Source organism: Schistocerca gregaria, chromosome 10 (genome assembly GCF_023897955.1).
Source record: "Schistocerca gregaria isolate iqSchGreg1 chromosome 10, iqSchGreg1.2, whole genome shotgun sequence".
In the NCBI taxonomy this organism is placed as follows: domain Eukaryota; kingdom Metazoa; phylum Arthropoda; class Insecta; order Orthoptera; family Acrididae; genus Schistocerca; species Schistocerca gregaria.
The window spans coordinates 205,817,617-205,839,136 of NC_064929.1; the positions used below are offsets into that span (position 1 = coordinate 205,817,617).

Here is a 21,520-nt window from a genome sequence, read left to right on the forward strand (position 1 = left end):
TTGCAAAGGAAATGCGCCATACACAACAACAAAACACAGTGCTCATACAAGCGTCTGCCAACCAAAGTGTGTCAAAGGCTTTAGGAAGAATATGCAGTGCTTCCTAACAACAAATTGCCTCTTATGAGCGTGACATGACAGCTGTTTACATTTGATTCATTTGAGCAGTTGCAGGCGGGCTCTTGCGCATGCGCAGTTGAGTCGCCTGCGAGTAGTACGTTCTCCCGCTTCTGGCTACAGATGTGTGGCTGGGCGCCACTATCTAATTGCTCCGGTTCGGACACAATGTAGATCCAGGGCTGATGCATAGAGCAGTCTTGAGTTGTTGTGGGGAGGTGGGTAGTCTCCACGTGACCTGTGTTTACATTTAGTAATTTTGCTGTTCCCTCTTCGTTTATTGCTCTCGCATTAAATGGAAACAAAAATCGGATTTCTGTGGCCGAGAGCTACTAGATGAATTAAAATACGTTCGCATAGTTACGGAAGGCTAAAATACGTTACTAGTTTCACCTTTCTGACAGTCAAGCATTAATCACATTGCAGAACAATGAAGTTATTTTTGTCGGTTTGCTAAAGAGATATGACTTTTATTAATATTTTGCTCTCAGGCAGTCAATTTATTTGAAACGAAGTGTTTAATTTCACACTGTTGGCCAGTTTCAACTGTTCGCTTCATTTCAAGTGCTCGTTTTCCATCTTCTGACTCGTATGGCATTATGCCATAAAAAAGAACCAAACACGAGATAATACAGTACTGGTACTCAAGAAAATTTACATCCGAATCTGGATATACGATTGTGCACTTTAAGCCAAATTATGCATTTTAGTATAGTTCATGAAATTCCGATGCTCTTGAAGTGTCCTTTGATGTCTTGTTTCTTTTACGACATAATGCAAGATCTTTTAATGTTTTACACGTACGAACATGCGGGCTTCCTGCGTCACCGTATCTGCGCAGGCGCAGTGACGCCTGTTATCTGGCGCTCTCTGGCAACTGCTAAAACGAACCAATTTCTAGCAGGTCACAGAAAAATATTACGAATGGTGGTTTGAAAAGTGTTACTTTTGAAGTAAATTTCGTTTTACGCAAGATGAACTATGTGCGAGAATGTACGATGAATTTATTAAATCACAGAGTGTTTTAGTCTCATCCAAAAATCAACTCTTTGAGGATGACCATGTAGAAGAATTTCTAGCCCAGAAGATCAGACCTTTACATCGTTATTAAAAATCTTACTGGCACATTTGTGTGATGTATCATAAAGTGTAACACAAGCAAAATGATTAGTATTATATGTGGAAGCCTAGCTTCTCTTGTAGCTTATTAATCTTAGAGACCAATATTATTTGTGAAAGCTTTGTTTTTCTTCTGGCAAAACTATGTATATTAATTTAAACCATTAACTTTTCTTTTTGTGTGTCAGTGCTACTTAAGAATGATCTTGCTATTGATTGACTACCCTAAGTGTCCTGTGCTGTCACCAGCTGCCGAGGTCACATGACATGAGCTATGACTGGCTTATAAAAGCGCGTCACAATCTCTATTTCATTGCTTCAGAAAGTAACATGCAGTGTTTGGTGGAATTCGAATTTATACCTCCGTAAAACGAAGAAATGCAGCCTACATGTTGCTGCACATCAAAGATCTTTCCAAAACGTGTTTTCTTTCCCCCTGGGTTTTGTTTCCTAAAGTGCCGGAAAATTCTACGTCTCTGTAGAAAATCGTAAACATTCTAACGATTGATAAGTTTTACAATTCCGAGGAAAAGTATACTAGCATTTAACATGGAAAATGTGTATTTACACCTCGGAGAAAGTGTATTTTCAACTGGAAATCCGGGAAAAATCCGGGAATTTCTTTTTCTTGTCCACGTATACACCCTGTAAGAGCTGAAGATAGGGTTCGAATGTGGCACAGATCCCACAAAGCAATGGACCCAAGTTGTCAACGAGGCACTGTGCGAGCTGGTGGTGTTCCATAATGGGGTTGGCTGTGTTCATATGGAATTGAGTAGGTCCTCCCTCTGGTCCAACTGAACCAATCATAGACTAGAATAAGAACAGTTGGAGGAGTTGTCATTTTAATGAAAATTATACCAGCTGTTTGCCACCTTCATCCAATTTTAATATGGATGTACGAAGAAGAAATGATTATGTTCGGCTTCTTGGAGACCACTTGCAGCTATCATAGACTTCATGTCCCCAAATGACATAGAATTTTATGTATGACAATGCGTCAAGTTGTTTGTGATTGGTCTGAGGAGTGAATTATTTGGCCACCCAGATTGCCTAACATGAATCCTGTCAAACATTTGTGTCACATAATCGAGGGGTCAGTTTGTGTACAAAAATCCTGCACCGGCAACATTTTCGCAGTTACGGGTGGCCGTAGAGACAGTGTGTGTAGGGACTTCAGACGACTTGTCTGTTCAACATAAGGCAAAAGGAGGTCTGAAATGATATCAGTAGATAAATTATGGCTTTGTTCACCTCAGTGTAAGTCACTGCCACTCTCCGAACTTTCCACCTCTCTACATGTAGTTAACTTAATGTGATCTGATAACAAATTGCGAAGTGTGTACTTCGATTTACCCGGCCGTCATTTCCAGAGAGCTGTCCCGGAACGGCAGGCGTGTACCAGTCGGCGGTGGTCACGAGCGAGCATCTGCGCGACCTGAACAAGTACTGGTGCGAGCAGTGCCTGCGCTACAACGAGGCGAGACGGCAGGTGCGCTACGAGCGGCTGCCCCGGCTGCTTGTGCTCCAACTCAAGAGGTTCTCCTCCACCTTCGGGTGAGTGCTCCTGTATGGAGGTAGCAAATGTACCAGATGTAATATCCTTCACTGACAAAGAGAGGTCCCCAGTGTTGGTATTGACTCTTTGAAACAATCTTTTGGAATCAGAAGGAGATTTTCACTCTGCAGCGGAGTGTGCGCTGGTATGAAACTTCATGGCAGATTAAAACTGTGTACTGGACTGGAACTCGAACTCGGGACATTTGCCTTTCGCGTTCAAGTGCTCTACCAACTGAGCTACCCAAGCCCGACTCACACCCCATCCCGACAGCTTTACTTCTGCCAGTACCTCGTCTCCTACCTTCCAAACTTTACGGAAGCTCTCCTGCGAACCTTGCAGAACTAACGCTCCTGAAAGAAAGGATATTGCGGAGACATGGCTTGGCAATAGGCTGGGTATGTTTCCAGAATGAGATTTTCACTCTGCAGCGGAGTGTGCGCTGATGTGAAACTCCCTGTCCCTAGTTCTGCAAGGTTCGCAGGAGAGCTTCTGTAAAGTTTGGAAGACAGGAGATGAGGTACTCGCAGAAGTAAAGCTGTGAGGATGGGGCATGAGTTGTGCTTGGGTAGCTCAGTTGGTAGAGCACTTGCCCGCGAAAGGTAAAGGTCGAGAGTTCTAGTCTCAGTCCGGCTACACAGTTTTAATCTGCCAGGAAGTTTCAATCTGTTGGAATGTTTCCTTGGTCTTTATTTCCCCAATGGGTTGTAAAGAATAGGCTGTCGAAACAGTCAATTAGTCGATTTGTAACTTCCGTATCTTGGTAGGTTTTGTGTGTCTCTTAGGTTTCTCCTCATTTTTGCTGTGCAATAGCAGTGGTGAAAGGGTCCTGCTATTCAGTACCCTTGAATTGTGACACAGCATCTCCCCTGTGAACTTCGATCTGTTGCGTCGAAGATGCTGAAAAAGACCTTCTTGTTCCAGTAGAATAACAAACTCGGAGAAATTGATCTCAATATGTTTTGTATAATGTAAAACAGTACATTAGAATCCAAACCTAAGTGCAGTGATGATTCCTTTGCTGTCAGAGGTAACATTGCTCCACACTTTTCCTTCGCGATCTCACAGAGCGAACGACTCCATCAGGCAGGTAGAAGTGCCAGTCTGTGATCTTCATTGCCGATAGGACAGGATTGGTGCAATTCGGATCTGCACAAACCATCAGAAAACATCCCTAAAGTGGGTGCTTCCCTACTTCCTGCCTACCTTAACCCATAAACATCTTCTGTTAGCCAATGGATTTCAAGGACCTGGAGCATCTTACACTATGAACGACATGTTACCTCACTGTATGCTGTTGTAGGTTAAGGTCCAAGGAATCACACCCTACAGCCATTCACCCCAGTAGGCCCTCGTTTGCGAGTAATTGCAAAAAAGTCCGAATTTCACTTGGTGCTCTATAACTTTAAAAATGGTAACAAACTGCAGACTGGTTGCATAATGCAATGGTTAAGGTACTGAACTCGTGCAGAAAGTTGTCGGTTTGAATTTTGTAAGGTACTCTGAAATTTATTTTTAAATCTTTATCAAAATGACTTTGATCATTATTGTTATTAAATTGTCTGGCTTAAATGTAATAATTTTCTAGTTCTTTGTTACATTGTACTATCATCCTATGAAATACATCATTTGCTCTCATTTCTCTTCCTATAAGTCTTTTTCCACTTGGAATCCTTGTTCATCTGATTTTGGGTATTGTGACATATTAATTTTGACTTAATTTCTTCCATTTTATCATCTTACATTTTTGGCCACATGATTGCATTCATTCTCTCATTTTGCTCAATTTTTTTCTTTCTTATAATCCCTGCTTCTGTTTAAACCACCATCCACATTACTTTGATTGTAGTGCAATGAGGGTTCGTATTTTATATGTTTGAAGAGTAAGAGTAAAAAGACGTAAGTCTTCTAACAAAAAATTACATTCTTGGCACCATTGCACAGTCAATGTGGAAATAGACCAGAATGAAATTTTCGCTCTGCAGTGGAGTGTGTACCGATATGAAACTTGGTTAGCTTAGTTGGTAGAGCACTTGCCCATAAAAAGCAAGGGTTCCGGTTTAAAGTCACAGTCCAGCACAGTTTCAATCGTCCAGGTTGTCTAATAGATTATTTTTTTATTTTTTTTCTTACGCCTCAGGGCTCAGCATTTGTTTGCTGGGTATGGGCTTGGCAACCCTAGGATTTCTGATGTGGGAACTGGCAAGTGCCGCCAGTCCTCTGTCATGGTAAGCTCTGGACATGCTTCAGTGACCACTTTGAGATGCAGTGTGGTGGTGGAACATTTGTGTCACAGGGAATGAGGATTTCACACTGACTCCCCAGATGGTGGGGATGGTAAAAACCTCTATAAGAAGCTCGTCAGTCTCAAGGTGTGCAGTGCCGTGGTGAGATGCATGGCCATCCAGGTGGAACAGTCAGCTGGTAATTTCTGGGGAACCTGCTGCACCTCAGTTGTATAAGGCTTACTTAGACATGCAGGGCTCTGTCTGAGTAGACCCTTATTTGCTTAGCTGCATGTGGGACTGAGATGGAACCCTTGAAATGGCCTCCTCCTCCTTCCTGCATGATGGTTGTACTGCCTGTTAGTACTCCTACCCATTCACAAAAAAAAAAAAAAACCAAAAAAAAAAAACAGGGAGGCTAGTTTTCCTGATAACAAACTTGTTGTTAGTAACAGGGCTCGAGGAGTTACCAACCGCAATGTTTTTGTAGGATCGAGAGGAAGGAAGTGATGTTTGGAAAAGTGTCCCCTTCTATACCAATAAAAGTTTGGAAGTGCTTTCCGGTTCCCTCAAATCTATCAAGCAATTGTGAAATGGTTCGTTGCTGTTAAACTGGACAAAGCAGTGGAACTATTTAGTAGTTCACAAAAATTGTGATTAATACGTTGTTGTGTTGCATAACTCCTTTAACTCCAGTGAGAGTGTGGTCACCTGCCATAACATAGACATTGACATTGCCTAACTCAAAAAAGGATGGGCATCACAGGGGATGGTGGATGTGGAGCAAAGGACACCTAGGAATAATGGAGAAATTGAGGAGACTGCCACTTTCCTTGTGACCTTCAATTCTCTGATGCTACCTGAACACTCAGTGGCAAGTTTCCTTTGACTCAGGGTTCGGCCCTATGTATCAAAGTCTATGTGGTGTTTCAGATGCCAGCATTCTGGCCTTACAATGTTGAGTTGAAGAGGCATAGTGACTGTTGGGGAGTGTGGAAAGGCAGTCCATGAAGCTGGGACTGATGCTACATCTCCAACAGTCTGTTGTAGACCGTTCTGGGAGCCACGCAGTCGGGAACCGAGACTACCCTATATTTGCTGAGGAATGCAAAATTCAGGAAATAAGTGACCAAGCGTATCTCCTATACAGAAGCAAAAAATGGAATATAAGATGACTAAACCCCTTACACTTAACTATGCTGCAGAAAGCTGTTCCTAAGGTTGACACTTTGATGCAGACATCTAGTGTACTACTATACACCATCAGCACCTGTACTTGAATGAGTATGTGCCAAAGAAAAGTAAATAAGGATGTAGCAATCCAGGCATATGTGACAGAAGAGACCAGCAATGCTTTTGCAGTGAGCATCACGAAGGCATCCCAAAAGCAGAGTGCCTGTCAGTGCCCACTTTCTTTGAAGAAAAGTGCCTCTCCCTGTCCCCTTACCTCATCCTTGCTGGGAAATGGACCAGGGAAAGGGTCTCAGCATTTGTTTCCAAAGCTGTTCCGTGGGCCATCATACGTCATTCTGGCACGTCTGACTGATGACGACGTGGATTTTGATGTCTTATCACCAGATCCAGGCAGCTCTCCACCCTACCTCGCTCTACAAGTGGCTCACCATCAGAGTGCAAGGGCAGGGGTAAATAAAGACCACACTGATGAAATGGCTCTCATAAGTGGAATATGAACGGACACAGGACTCATATGGAGGAATTGAAACTCCTTGTACAGGACAGACCCTTTTTTCCTATCTTCAAGATACTCATTTTAAATGGAAAGACGCGCATGTACTTCGATATCACATCTGTAGAAACGACTTCCTTACTGGTGACAAGGCGAAAGGTGTGTTAGCTGTGTTTGTCAAAGACACTTCTCATTCATCAGCTGTGCCTTTAACCACAACACTAAAAGAGATTACTGTTCAGATAGTGGCCCATGTTGCTTGAATGTCATGGCAGTGGGTGTCCCCACTCATCTTATTGAACTCCATCCTTTTTGGGGACTTTCGCACACACACAGTGTTCTAGTACCACTTGCCCCAGAGGTCAGATACTTGAGTATCTGATCTGCACCACAGATGTCATACGGATGAAAATTGGTCAAGCTACACATTTTATCACCGACACAGCCCTTGTAGACGCTGCTCAATGGGGAACGTACGGTGACCTCCATGGTAGTGACGACTACCCTTTCTTGATGGAGCAGATACTGAAAGGAACCTCAGAGATGGTTGTCCAAAAAAGGCTAACTGGCTACCTTACAGGCAGTTAGCTGTTTTCAAGCAGTGTGATGGTGTCCTGGGCTGGATAGATCACACTACAGCCATGATTCCCCATGCTGTTGTTGCATCCGTCCCAAAGTTAATGGGAACACCTAGGAGGCGACCTGTCCCTCGGTAAAATGAGTGTCGTTCTGCAATAGAAGTCAGGAATGTGGCTATGAGCAAATTTCATCAATGCGCTACCGATGAGAATCTCACAGCCTTTCGAATGGCACATGCAGAGGTGAGGAGAATAATTTGGGAGAGTAAGCAGAGGTCTTGGCAAGAGTTGCTGGACTCCATTAGCAGGTCCACATCTGCAAATACAGTATTGAAAGCCGTCAGGAGGATTTCAAGGTGCAACTCACGACTGCCAAACTGTACAGACTGTACAAATACAGGAGTCTCTCCTAACAGTTCGGAGAGACATACCTCAGACAATAGCTGACTCAGGTAGGTCCCTTATGGCTGATACTAGCAGGATCCTACTTTGTCACTATTGGGAGACACAAGATAAAGATGATTTGATTTTCCAGTCCACCAATATCTAGGAATACGACAGAGTTTCTCGTTCTGGGAATTGGATTCTGCATTGTCAGTAGCTTGTGATGTGACACTAGGAAATGACCTGATAACGTACAACACATTGAAACAGTTCGACCCATGGTTAAGGATGTCCTCCTCCAGCTCGTCGATGAAATTTGGATGTTGGGAGACTTTCCCCAACTCGTGGAAAGGGTCCATGTTAATATCAATTTTAAAACCAGTGAAGGATCTGGTAGATCCCTGTAGTTATCGTAGCATTAGCCGACAAGCTGTGTAGGAAGGACATCGGAGTGTATGGTCAGTCAGCCCCTAGTGTGGGTTCTCAAAACCAGGTGCCTACTGTCACTCCCAGCATGTGTTCTGCAGGTATCACTCCACACTTGATAACCCGACTGTGCTCAAAGCAGCAATCGGACAAGCTTTCCTATGAAAGCAAGACCTTATCGTTGTTTCCTACGATTTGGTAAAGGCATGTGGTGCTACATGGAGGCACAATATTTCGTCACAGCTCTCAGTGGGGATACCGTCCTTTCCCTTGGTCAGATATTTTAGCTACAAGCTTGGGAATATCCTGTCTAAATGTTTTGAGCAGGAGAATGGTGTCCCTCAAGAGTGTTCAAAGTGTCACAGCATTCGCTATTGCTGTCAACAGTATTATGCCCACAGTGCAACATTCTGCACGTATGGAAGACATCACCATCATCTGTGCATCCTCCAACCTTGCAACGGCTACTCGGCAATTGCGGCAATTAGTTGGAGGCATGATCTTACACCACGCGTTTCTAACTCTCTTTAGAAAAGACTGTAGATTTTATTTGCTCCTGCTCTCTTTTTAATTTACTGGATTTAAAACTAGGGGATACCGTCCTCACCTTTAATGAAAAAGTGGAGCATCTGGACCTTACTTTTGATGAAGCAGACATGATTGCCTCACTCTAAAGAACTGAAACTGAGATCTCTCAAGGCCTTAAACATCCTTAAATGCATCAGTCATAGGTCTTGGGAACAGACAGGGCATGTCTGCTTCAACTTTATAAGGCCTTTGTGTGAATGCAGCTATGCCAGGATTATGAATCAGCAAGGGCTTCATAGCTCAAAATTCTGGCTGCAGTTCAGCATGAGGGTATTAGGCTTTCTGCTGGGCCTTATTGGACAAATCCTGTTGCTAGTTTGTGTACGGAGGCCGATTAGCCTCCACTGTGAATCCGACGTACTCTTCTTGTTGTATGCCAAGCATATTACTGGTTTCACAGTGACCGGATTTGATGCCCTGTGACTTTTCATTAATGGCAACATTTATGACCAATACTGATTGCCACAGAACCTAGAAGAGTTGAAGAACTGGATTCGTTCTGGCATAACATCAGTAATGGACATCTAAGTGTGGGAGGAAGTAGAGTATCAAAGTGATACTGTTTGTCCCACTGGTGGAAGACATATTGGATATTTGTCATTGGTACTTGAGAGGTTTGTAAATGTGTCCCAACTTTCATAATTGTATGTCATTCGGTTTAATAAATGTATGTTTGAGCTACGTGTATTCTTCTTGAAATGCCCTGTAATTAAAAGTTCATCATCAAATGACCAGAACCATGGTAGTACTACATCTAGTAAAAATTATGTGATTGTCAGGTGACGTTGGCAAACTGCCTCAACAATTGGTCAGTTCATCTTGTTTGCTTTTCTTTATTGTTGTATTTGGATCCTGAATACTGGATCTCAATTCCCCCTCCCCCTCCCTCCTAGATCCTTTCTCCCAAGACATGATTCAACACCACATATATAGTCACCATAATCGCAGAGATTGGCTTACATTAGAAAAGTTTCACACGACATTACATGAAACCAAATTTCTGATGGCTGCAAACAGAGGTTTGCATTAATAGCCATGAACAGAGCAAGTGTGGTTTTAGTTCTGTCGCAGATTGTTGAGTGTCGTTTTCTCAGATACATTTGCGCATCGCAAGGTTGTGGTTAGGTTAGGATACAAGTTTAATTTCCGAGTTACAATAGGTGTCATCTGCTGCAGTTAAGTCATTGCTAGCTTAAATTCAGCTGTCAATAGAGCATATCGAATTTCCGTCGCACCTTGCAACAGCCGCTTCACAAATGCTGGTAACGTGTAACACGGAGCAATGTTTGAAGTGACTCGCCATGTTTGTGTCACCTACAACGGAGTGGTAGCCAGCAGCCAATATGACAGCACCACAGTAGCAAGTGACAGATGTCGACTATGAAGTAATTTTAATCAGATTACAGTGTACTGTCTTTAAGTGTTGTACCGGTGAGATAGAAAACTCGCACTTCTCAAGAGTAAATTGTCGTGCGGTGTTTCAGGTCGATGGTATGCGTGTCGAAGGTGAACGACTACATGCCGACTCCCCTCACACTCGGCTGCTTCTGCGAGACGTGTTGTCCGTTGGCGGAGGAAAACCGCCCCCACAGCTATCGCCTGTTCGGTGTAATAATGCACCTCGGAGCGACTATTGCCTCTGGTCACTACGTGGCGTATGTCCGGGCGGCAGACCCTTCTCCAGACTACAGGCGCTGCGACAGGCGGAGAGCGGCATCACTGGACGGGTGTCTCAGTAGTTCCGGCTCTGGTTCTACAGGTACGCAGTTGCACTTAGTGCGTATTCACATGTTCCTTTCAGGGCACAGTGGAGCTGTCCAGCCTGCCTAAACTCACTACCTCCGTCCATGCTGCTGCGTACAGCACAGTACTTTAAGTACAACGCATGTTCAAAAAGCAAATCTAGTGTGACCGTAATGAGCTGGTGTTCTTTCTTTTTTTTCTTAACGGTTGGCAACAGTGCGTGGTAGAGGGGGGCCCCGGAGCAGAGAGAGCATTGCAGGGACATGGCAGTACATAAACTCCCATTGCAGTCCCAAGTTTCCAGTTCTACAGCTACATCTACACGTTTACTCTGCAGTTTATAATTGTGTGCCTGGCAGGTGGTTCAACGAACAGTGCACTGGAAAAACAAACACTTAAATCTTTCCGTACAAGCCCTGAATAGTGTTATATTATTATGATCATCGCTTTTCCCTGTGTACATGGGCACTAACAAAATATTTTCACTCTCTGAGGACTAAGTTAGTGATTGAAATTTCATGAAAATATCTTGCCGCAAAGAAAATTTCCTCTGATTTAATGATTGCCATCCCAGTGGCACTCTCGCCTCTATTTTGCAATAATACGAAACAAGCTGCCCTTCTTTGAACTTTTTTGATACTGTCTGTCAGTGCTATTAGATGCAGGTCCCACACTGCTCAGCAGTACTCCAGAAGAAGGCACATGGGTGTAGTGTTGTTGTTGTGGTCTTCAGTCCAGAGACTGGTTTGATGCAGCTCTCCATGCTGCTCTATCCAGTGCAAGCTCCTTCATCTCCCAGTACGTACTGCAACCTACATCCTGATTAGTGTATTCATCTCTTGGGCTCCCTCTAAGATTTTTACCCTCTGCGCTGCCCTCCAATACTAAATTGGCAATCCCTTGATGCCTCAGAATATGTCCTACCAACCGACCCCTTCTTCTAGTCAAGTTGTGCAACAAATGTCTCTTCTCCCAATTCTATTCAGTACCTCCTCATTAGTTGTGTGATCTACCCATCTAATCTTCAGCGTCCTTCTGTAGCACCACATTTCGGAAGCTTCTATTCTCTTTTTGTCTAAACTATTTATTGCCCACATTTCATTTCCATATATGGCTACACTCCGTACAAATACCTTGAGAAAAGGCTTCCCGACACTTAAATCTATACTCGATGTTAACAAATTTCTCTTATTCAGAAATGCTTTCCTTGTTATTTTGCTCCCCAAATAGCGAAACTCATTTACTACTTTAAGGGTCTCATTTCCAAATCTAATTCCCTCAGTATCACCTGATCTAATTAGAGTACATTCCATTATCCTCATTTTACTTTTGTTGATGTTCATCTTATACACTCCTTTCAAGACACTGTCCATTCCGTTCAACTGCTCTTCCAAGACCTTTGCTGTCTCTGATAGAATTACAATGTCATCAGCGAACCCCAAAGTTTCTATTTCTTCTCCATGGATTTTAATTCCTATTCCAAATTTTTATTTTGTTTCCTTTACTGCCTGCTCAATGTACAGATGGAATAACATCAGGGATAGGCTACAACCCTGTCTCACTCCCTTCCCAACAACTGCTTCCCTTTCATGTCCCTCGACTGTTATAACTGCCATCTGGTTTCTATACAAATTGTAAATAGCCTTTCACTCCCTGTAATTTACCCCTGCTACTTTCAGAATTTGAAAGAGAATATTCCAATCAACATTGTCAAAAGCTTTATCTAAGTCTACAACTGCTAGAAACACGGGTTTGCCTTTCCTTAATCTATTTTCTAAGATATGTCGTAGGGTCAGTATTGCCTCATGTGTTTCAACATTTCTACAGAATCCAAACTGATATTCGCGGTGTCGCCTTCTACCAGCTTTTCCATTCGTCTGTAAAGGATTCGTGTTAGTATTTTAAAGACGTGGCTTATTAAACTGATAGTTCGGTAATTTTCACATCTGTCAACCCCTGCTTTCTTTGGGATTGGAATTATTATGTTCTTCTTGAAGTCTGAGGGTATTTCACCAGCCTCATAGATCTTGCTCACCAGATGGTAGCGTTTTGTCTGGGCTGGCTCTCCCAAGGCTATCAGTAGTTCTAATGGAATGTTGTCTATTCCATGGGCCTTGTTTCGACTCAGGTCTTTCAGTGCTCTGTCAAACTCTTCACGCAGTATCACATCTCCCATTTAATCTTCATCTACATCCTCTTCCCTTTCCATAATATTGTCCTCAAGAACATCGCCCTTGTATAGACCCTCTATATACTCCTTCCACCTTTCTGCTTTCCCTTCTTTACTCAGTTCTGGGTTTCCATTAGAGCTCTTGATATTCATACGAGTGGTTCTCTTTTCTCCAAAGGTCTCTTTAATTTTCCTGTAGGCAGTATCTATCTTACCTCTAGTGAGATAAGCCTCTACATCCTTACATTTGTCCTCTAGCCATCCCTGCCTAGTCATTTTGCACTTCCTGTCGATATCATTTTTGAGACGTTTGTATTCCCTTTTGCCTGCTTCATTTGCTGCATTTTTATATTTTCTCATTTCATCAATTAAATGCGGTATCCCTTCTGTTACCCAAGGATTTCTATTAGCCCTCATCTTTGTATCTACTTGATCCTATGCTGCCGTCACTATTTCATCTCTCAAGGTTACCCATTCTCCTTCTACTGTATTTCTTTCTCCCATTCTTGCCAATCATTCCCTAATGCTTGCAGTGAAACTCTCTGCCACCTCTGGTTCTATCAGTTTATCCAGATCCCATCTCCTTAAATTTGCACCTTTTTGCAGTTTCTTTAGTTTTAATCTAAAGGTCATAACCAATAGATTGTGGTCAGTCCACATCTGCCCCTGGAAATGTCTTAAAATTTAAAACCTGGTTCCAAAATTTGTCTTACCATTATATAATCTATCTGAAACCTGTCAGTATCTCCAGGCTTCTTCCATGTATACAACCTTCTTTTATGATTCTTGAACCAAGTGTTGATTAAGTTGTGCTCTGTGCAAAATTCTACCAGGCAGCTTCCTCTTTCATTCGTTACCCCCATTTCATATTCACCTACTACGTTTCCTTCTCTCCCTTTTCCTACTACTGAATTCCAGTCACCCATGACTATTAAATTTTCATCTCCTTTCACTATCTGAATAATTTCTTTTATCTCATCATACCTTTCATCAATCTCTTTGTCATCTGCAGAGCTCGTCAGCATATAAACTTGTACTACTGTAGTAGGCATGGGCTTTGTATCTATCTTGGCCACAATAGTACATTCACTATGCTGTTTGTAGTAGCTTACGCGCATTCCTATTTTTTATTCATTATTAAACCTACTCCTGCATTACCCCTATTTGATTTTGTATTTATAACCCTGTATTCACCTGACCAAGAGTATTTTTCCTCCTGCCACCAAAGTTCACTTATTCCCACTATATCTAACTTTAACCTATCCATTTCCCTTTTTAAATTTTTTAACCTACCTGCCTGATTAAGGGATCTGACATTCTACGCTCCGACCCGTAGAACGCCAGTTTTCTTTCTGCTGATAACGACGTCCTCTTGAGTAGTCCCCGCCCGGAGATCCGAATGGGGGACTGTTTTACCTCCGGAATATTTTACCCAAGAGAACAAATCATCATTTAACCGTACAATAAAGCTGCATGCCCTCGGGAAAAATTAGGGCTGTAGTTTCCACTTGCTTTCAGCTGTTCGCAGTACCAGCACAGCAAGGCCGTTTTGGTCAGTGTTACAAGGCCAGATCAGTCTATCATCCAGACTGTTGCCCCTGCAGGAACCATACGTTTGTCTGGCCTCTCAACAGATACCCCTCTGATACAGCTATCTGTATCATTGAGGCACGCAAGCTTCCCCATCAATGCCAAGGTCCATGGTTCATAGGGGTGTAGTGTAAGCAGTCTCTTTATTAGATGTTTGCCTTTTCTAAGTGTTCTGCCAGTAAAAAAGTCTTTTGTTTATTTCCCCAACAACATTATCTTTGCGATTGTTCCAATCTGAGTTGTTTGTAACTGTAATCCCGAAGTATTAGTTGAGTTAACAGCATTTAGTTTTTGTGATTGATTGTGTAACCAAAAGTTAATGGATTCCTTTTAGTGCTCATGTGGATGCCTTCACACTTTTCATTAGTTAGTCAATTGCCAATTTTTGTACCTTAGAGATCTCATGTCTCCATTGTTTTACAATTTGTTTTGATCATCTGATGACTTTATATGGTGGTAAATAACAGCGTGGTTTACAAACAGTCTAAGGGGGCTGTTCAGATTCTCTCCTAAATCATTTATGTAGATCAGAAATGGCTGAGAGCCTTAACACATCCTTAAGTTCATCGGATATCACTTCTGTAGTACTCTGACTTTTCCTCAGTTACTATGAACTGTGACCTTTCTGACCGCAAATCTTGAATCCAGTCGCACAACTGGGACAATACTCCATAGAACCCAGCTTAATTGGAAGTCACTTGTGAGGAAAGGCATCGAAAACCACATGGAAATAAAAATAATAGGAAATCTATTTGACATCCCCTTTTTATAGCACTCATAAATTAATGAGAATAAAGAGTTAGTCGAGGTTCACAAAAATGATATTTTCAGAATCCATGTTGGATGTTTGTCAAATTGTTCTCTTTAAGATAATCCATAATGTTTTAAAGAATGCAGTATAGCTTCCAAAATCCTACTGCAAATTGATGTTAGTGATATGGGTCTGTAATTTGGTGGATTACTCCTATTTCCTTTCTTCAGTATTGGTGTTACTTAGACAACTTTCCACTGTATATGGATGGATCTTTAAATGAGTGAGCAGTTTTGATTGCTAAATATGTGGCTGTTCTATTGGCATACTCAGTTGCTGAAAAATGTCTGTAAGGAGTCTGGCCAAGTGCAAGCCACAAAGTGTGATCTGCTTCCTACTTGCAGAAGAAATGACACATACCATAATTTTATTGTGAATGAAAATGGTTTATAGTGAAATTGTTATGGACAGAAAGAGTGTTTAAGTGGTGTAGGGAGTTTAATGGAAGCAGAACAAATGTTCATCAGAGGAACAGAGGTGTGGAACACTTGCCAGTTAAACTTGAGTTGGTGCAAAGAAAAGTTGGAAAACGGCTTGTGTAGACCACCAGCTGCCAGTGGATGAAATTTCTGTGATATTTCCACAACTCTGTAGAACTGTTGCAGGAGACATGCACAGAATGGCTTGGATATTTGAAATTGTGCAAGATGGCACCCAGAACAGTGGACAGAGCACCACAACAAAAATTGGGTCAGTAGTGCTGCAGGTGTTTCGAGCGACTTGAATTGCAAGGTGTGGTTTTTCTGAGTTCCACTGTGACTAGAAATGAAACATGGGTGGCTGGTCACACACCTGAGACAAAAAGATGGTTATCACAATGCCATTACACTAATTCCACTTCAACCAAAAACATGCAAACCCACAATGTTAGGCAACAAAAATCATGGCCTCAGTATTTCGTGACTGAAAAGGCATCAGTGTGCTAGAATTCCTGCCTCCTGGGGAGACCATCAGTGCATTAAGATGTAGAGACCATAAAAAAGCTCAGAAGTAGCATTCAGATCAAAAGACGATTCTGTTATGTTGCATGACAAGGCCTGTCGTTACAAAGGGAGCCTCTGAGGTACTCTTGAACTCATTTTGTTGAGATGTTTCGAACCACCCCCCTTACTCCCATGACTTTGCACCCTCAGATTACTATCTTTGTGCCTCCCTGAAGGTGCATAAGAGTGGAATTAAATTTTCAACTGGTGATCAGGTGGAGAAAGAGGTTGTGAAGTGGGTGAAGGAGCTGGCAGGGGAGTTTCTAGAGGAGGGCACAAAGAAGCTTGTGCCACGGCTCACTACCTACATTGAATGGAATGGTGATTATATGAAAAAAGTTAGCAAGTGTGTCAACAAATATCCTGTAATTCTTTTTCAAATATACTTCCTCAAAAAAATGTGGTGTGATTGAGTAGTTCTACAGAAGCAATGATTCTGTAGTCAGAGTTAAACGTCTTTCACACCAAAAATTTGTCAGACACAGAGGTGCAGTCCCAGATCAAAGCACTACACTCTAGTGGGTTGCAGCATTTAGAAGTACTGGATCTGTGACGAAAAAGTAACCACCTGGTCTTCCCCGTTCAGTTCGAACGTTAGAAGACAGTGACAACGGCAGTTCTTGCTAGTCCAAAATGACCAGCTAGGTGACAGGCTGTGTATTGAGTACGTCACATTGTTCGTTTCATCACATCTTACATAATCTTGAATTTCACCCTTACAAAATAATGATCATCCGACAACTTAGTGAAACGGATTTTGTGCTGTACAGAGAATGTTGTGGCATAATGGGTGCTGTTTTATGGAAAATGCAGATGTCCCAATATTCAAGAATGGCAAAGCCCACTTTCCTCTGTGTGGTTATGTTAATGTACAGAGCTGTTGGTGCTGGGTGTTGGGGAACCCACATAATGTACACTAAAAATCTCACCGCATCTTAAAGTAAGAGTGTGGTGCGGTTGGATCTTACTTTTTTTGGGTGGGTTGGGGGTGGGGACCAAAGTTACTGTGACAGCATGCTACCCTGAAATGTTAAATAACTTCTTGTCCAAAACTTGAAAGGTGTCATGTGAACGTGTGAAAAATGTGGCTTGGTCAGGCACACAGTTTTAATCTGCCAGGAAGTTTCATATCAGCACACACTCCGCTGCAGAGTGAAAATCTCATTCTGGAAACAACCCCCCAGGCTGTGGCTACGCCATGTCTCCGCAATATCCTTTCTTTCAGGAGTGCTAGTTCTGCAAGGTTCGTAGGAGAGCTTGTGTAAAGTTTGGAAGGTAGGAGGCGAGGTACTGGCAGAAGTAAAGCTGTGAGGACGGGGCGCGAGTTGCTCTTGGGCAGCTCATTTGGTAGAGCATTTGCCTACGAAAGGCAAAGGTCCTGAGTTCGAGTCTCGGTCCAGCACACAGTTTTAATCTTCCAGGAAGTTTCGTAACTCACATGGTCAGAGTATCATTGAAAGTGGTTTGACAAATCTTCCCAGGACATGTTATTTCACAGTGTGGTGATGTTACTTGGCACCACACCCACACTGTCGACCTGTGACCTCACAATTTCCGTTTGTCAGGAAATTGAAGCTGGTGATGAATGAAATGTTGGAGAGAGCTGTGCGTAACTTTCAGGAGAGGATCCAAACTTGGGTTCGGCAAGAAGAAATTCATCTCAGACATTATTTTCTGCACCTAATTAGGATATGTAGATTTCAGAAATGGAGTGAAAGTACTGTTACTGAATGCAAGATTTTGTAATAAAACCAGGTTTCAGTTGTTCATAGGAAAAAAAATTTGCATCTCGTCTGCTCTAGCGTCTACTGCATCTGTGTGTGAAAACGCTGTCGATGATACACAAATGCTGCCAATAGAAAGTGAAGCATACACTCTGGTGTGTACTGATGTGCTGTAAAGACATATGCAATGCACTGACAAAGTTGTATTGCGAACAAAGGAGGTAGATCGTGGCAGCTTGGTGCAAGGAACATATGAGTGTTCAGATTTACAACAGGGCTAATAAACCCGAAGACAGCTATCGAGTATTTAAACACTGACCTGTGTGCACTATCATAATGAGCACAGAATGTAGGGGTAAAGAGTCCCTAAAAACACAAGCCTTACTGGTTTGTCTTATAGGCTCGTTAGCTGGAAATACTGGGAATCCCTACCATCTGTCTATCAGTACCCTCCCTCAGCAAAGAGTCCAGGAGTAATAATAGATGAAAATCTACATTGGACTCAGCACACAATTGCCATGTACAAGGAGGCATCAGCACCACTTCATGCACTATAAAAATATAAAAAGCCCTTTATCTCCTGACCTGAATAAAATCATGTGCAAAAACTTACACCTCCAGTTATTGATTACAGCAATGTTAGGCCTGGAACTGGTTATGAATGCCTGTCTTTGTTATATCTGATTTTCAGCTCTTAGCTTGTATGGCACCACCATATGCATGCAGACAAGCACAGAGATTTCCATACCCTCTGTCTCCTCTACTGTCGTACTAACAAACATTGTCTCCCATACCTCTCCTCGATGTTAACGCTCTTGTCTGAACAACATGGCAGAAACACCACCTGAGCACAATCCTTTCTGTACCACACCATTTCTAGCCACTTTCTCAAAGTCCTTTTCAGCAACAGGAACCCAATTCTGGAACAACCTCCCTCATAATATCAGAGAACTGAATATCATCTTCAGTTTCGAATGATGGCTACTGGCATATGTACTGAAGCAACAGTAATGTCTACTTTTGTCCCTGTATGCACTTTTGGTAATACTGCCAGTATTAATTTTATTAATCTCCCCCCCCCCCCCCAATGATTGATTGCCTATTTCTTCATCCATGATAATGGTTTCCTTCTGTTGTCCACATCCATGGCAAATAATGTGGTTGTTGCAGAAGAAACAGTTGCTAATTTTTTTAGCTCTAAATGATCCCTTGATCGTTTGCTTTCTGTGTGTGTGTGTGTGTGTGTGTGTGTGTGTGTGTGTGTGTGTGAGAGAGAGAGAGAGAGAGAGAGAGAGAGAGAGAGAGAGAGAGAGAGAGAGAGGGGGGGGGGGGGGGGGGAGAATATATTAATGCATTGGTTATACTGAAGTGACAAAAGTAATGGCATGGTGATACGCATGTATACAGAGCTGTAAAATGGCACTGCATTAATGGACTGTCATTTATACTTGCATGATTCATGTGAAAAGGTTTTTGACGTGATTATGGTCACATAGCAGGAATTAAAACTCTGAACATGGAATGATAGTTACAGCTAGATGCATGGAACATTCCATTTCAGAAATCATTAAGGAATTCAATATTCAGAGATCCACAGTGTTGGGAGTGTGCCAAAAACAACAAATTTCATGAATTACCTCTTACCATGGACTATGTAGGGGCTGATGGCCTTCACTTAATGACAGATAGCAGCGGCATTTGTGTATCGGGCTACCGAACAGGCAAGACTGTGTGAAATAACCCCAGAAATCAATGTTGGACAACACAAGGCAGTGTGGCAAAATTTGGTGTTACTGGGCTATGACAGCAGACGACAGACGCTAGTGCCCTTGCTAACAGCATGACATTGCCTGCAGTCTCTCTTCTGGCCTTGTGACCATACCTTTAGCACCTCAGATGACTGGAAAACCATGGCCAGGTCAGACTATTTCAGATTTCAGTTGGTAATAACTGGTGGTAGTGTTAAAGTGTGGCACAGACCCAAAAAGCCCTGGACCCCATTGTCAACAAGGCAAGCTGGTGGTGGTTGTATAATAGTGTGCTGCGTCTTCTGGTCCAACTGAACTAGTTGTTGACTAGCAATGGTCATGTTTGGCTAGTTGGAGACCATTTGCAGCCATTCTTTGATTTAGTTTCAATGATGGACTTTTGATGGATGATAATGTACCATGTCACTGGGTCACAGTTGTTCGTCATTGGTTTGAAGAACATTCTGGACAGTTCGATATAATGCTTTGGTGAGGCAGATAACCTGACGTAAATCTCATCAATCAGTTATGGGACATAATCGAGAGGTCTGTTTGGGCACAACATTCTGCACTGGCAATACTTTCGTGACTACATACAGATATAGAGGCATCGTGGCTCAGTATTTCTAAAAGGGCTTCTGACAACTTGAGTCCATACCGTGTTGAGTTTCTGCACTACAAAAGGCACAGACACAATATTAGGAGGTATCCCATGACTTACGTTGCCTCAGTGTAGATAAGAAGATACTGCTATCCTGCAAGGCCTCTTCATTTATTTTAGGTAGGTGTAATTGTGGTCTCCACTACAAAAACAGGTTTGATGCACTAGTCCATCCTGTTGAAGCTTCTTAATCACTGCATAATTACTGCACCCCAAATCCATTCAACTTTTGTGCTGCTGTCAAGACTGAATCTCCTATTAAAAATTTGAATCACCTACACTTCCCTCAATTAGCAAATTATTTCTCGATGCCTCGGGATGTTTGCTGTCAAATGAGCCATTCTTTTAGTAAGTTGTATCATACATTTTTCTGCCTAATTAGATACAATCGTAAATGGATAGGAGGAAGTGGTGGGAGAGAATGGTTTGAAATTCAATGCAAAGAAGTCTGAAGTGATGGTGACAACAACGAATAGGAGCAGATGGGGGGGGGGGGGGGAGGGGGGAGGGGGGCAGCGGGCAGCGGTGGTGGCATGAGTCCTGCTTGTGTAGCTCAGACGGTAGAGCACTTGCCCACAAAAGGCAAAGGTCCCAAGTTAGAGTGTCGGTCCGGCACAAAGTTTTAATCTGCCAGGAAGTTTCATTATCAGTGCACACTCCACTGCAGAGTGAAAATTTCATTCTGGATTCATCATATTTGCTAGTTCTCGAGTTCTCTGATGTGGATTGTTTGGTTTAAAACATTTAAACAATCTACATCATACCTCGAATGTCTTCCTGAACGTGGAGAGTCACTAACGTCAAAACAATCTTCCTTAAAACAAGAAAACTATTTTCTTGCCGTGCTCCATGTAATGATATTATTTCCGCACAGGGTGCAAATGTTTCTTGTTACATCTGCTGTTCCCCCTCTATTGAACCCAAACAGAAGAATGTCAGAAATGTTCAGTTTTCTCCACTTGGCACTTGAGCTTCTCTAGCACACACAGCTCTGCTCACAGTCTCCAAATGACAATATGTAAACTAAAATGTCAACAGTGAACTACGAATAAAAAAAAAACAATCAATAAATAAACCCATAGAAAGCAGAACACCAACATGCAAAACAAAAACACTACAGACTTGCGCATTAACCTAATGTAAAACACCTTCAAACATGTGATTAAAAAAAAAGGTAATGTGTTAATTATTTGCTTTAAGCATGTAAGTGAGAAAAAGTTCAGGAAAGGCTCGAAATTGTGCATAGGTCTGTTAAATCACTAAGTGCTCTCGTGAAACATTGGTTGAATATAAATTGAATAATTTGCACTGCATTTTAAGCAAAAGCCAGTTTATCATGAATCTCAATGTTTGACATCGTGTCCAGGAAATAATGTCCTTCAGTGATATAATTTTTCAGCTACATTCA

At 42.3% G+C, this 21,520-nt stretch overlaps 1 protein-coding gene across 1 annotated transcript in view; it reads left to right on the forward strand.

The window, feature by feature from the left end:
• LOC126293177 (ubiquitin carboxyl-terminal hydrolase 1) overlaps positions 1 to 21,520 on the forward strand; it is a 98,633-nt gene that overhangs the window by 56,216 nt on the left and 20,897 nt on the right. The window contains exons 7-8 of the mRNA XM_049986275.1: positions 2,610 to 2,793; positions 10,167 to 10,441. Of these exons, the coding sequence (XP_049842232.1) occupies positions 2,610 to 2,793; positions 10,167 to 10,441 (459 nt within the window). The remainder of the gene's footprint in view (positions 1 to 2,609; positions 2,794 to 10,166; positions 10,442 to 21,520) is intronic.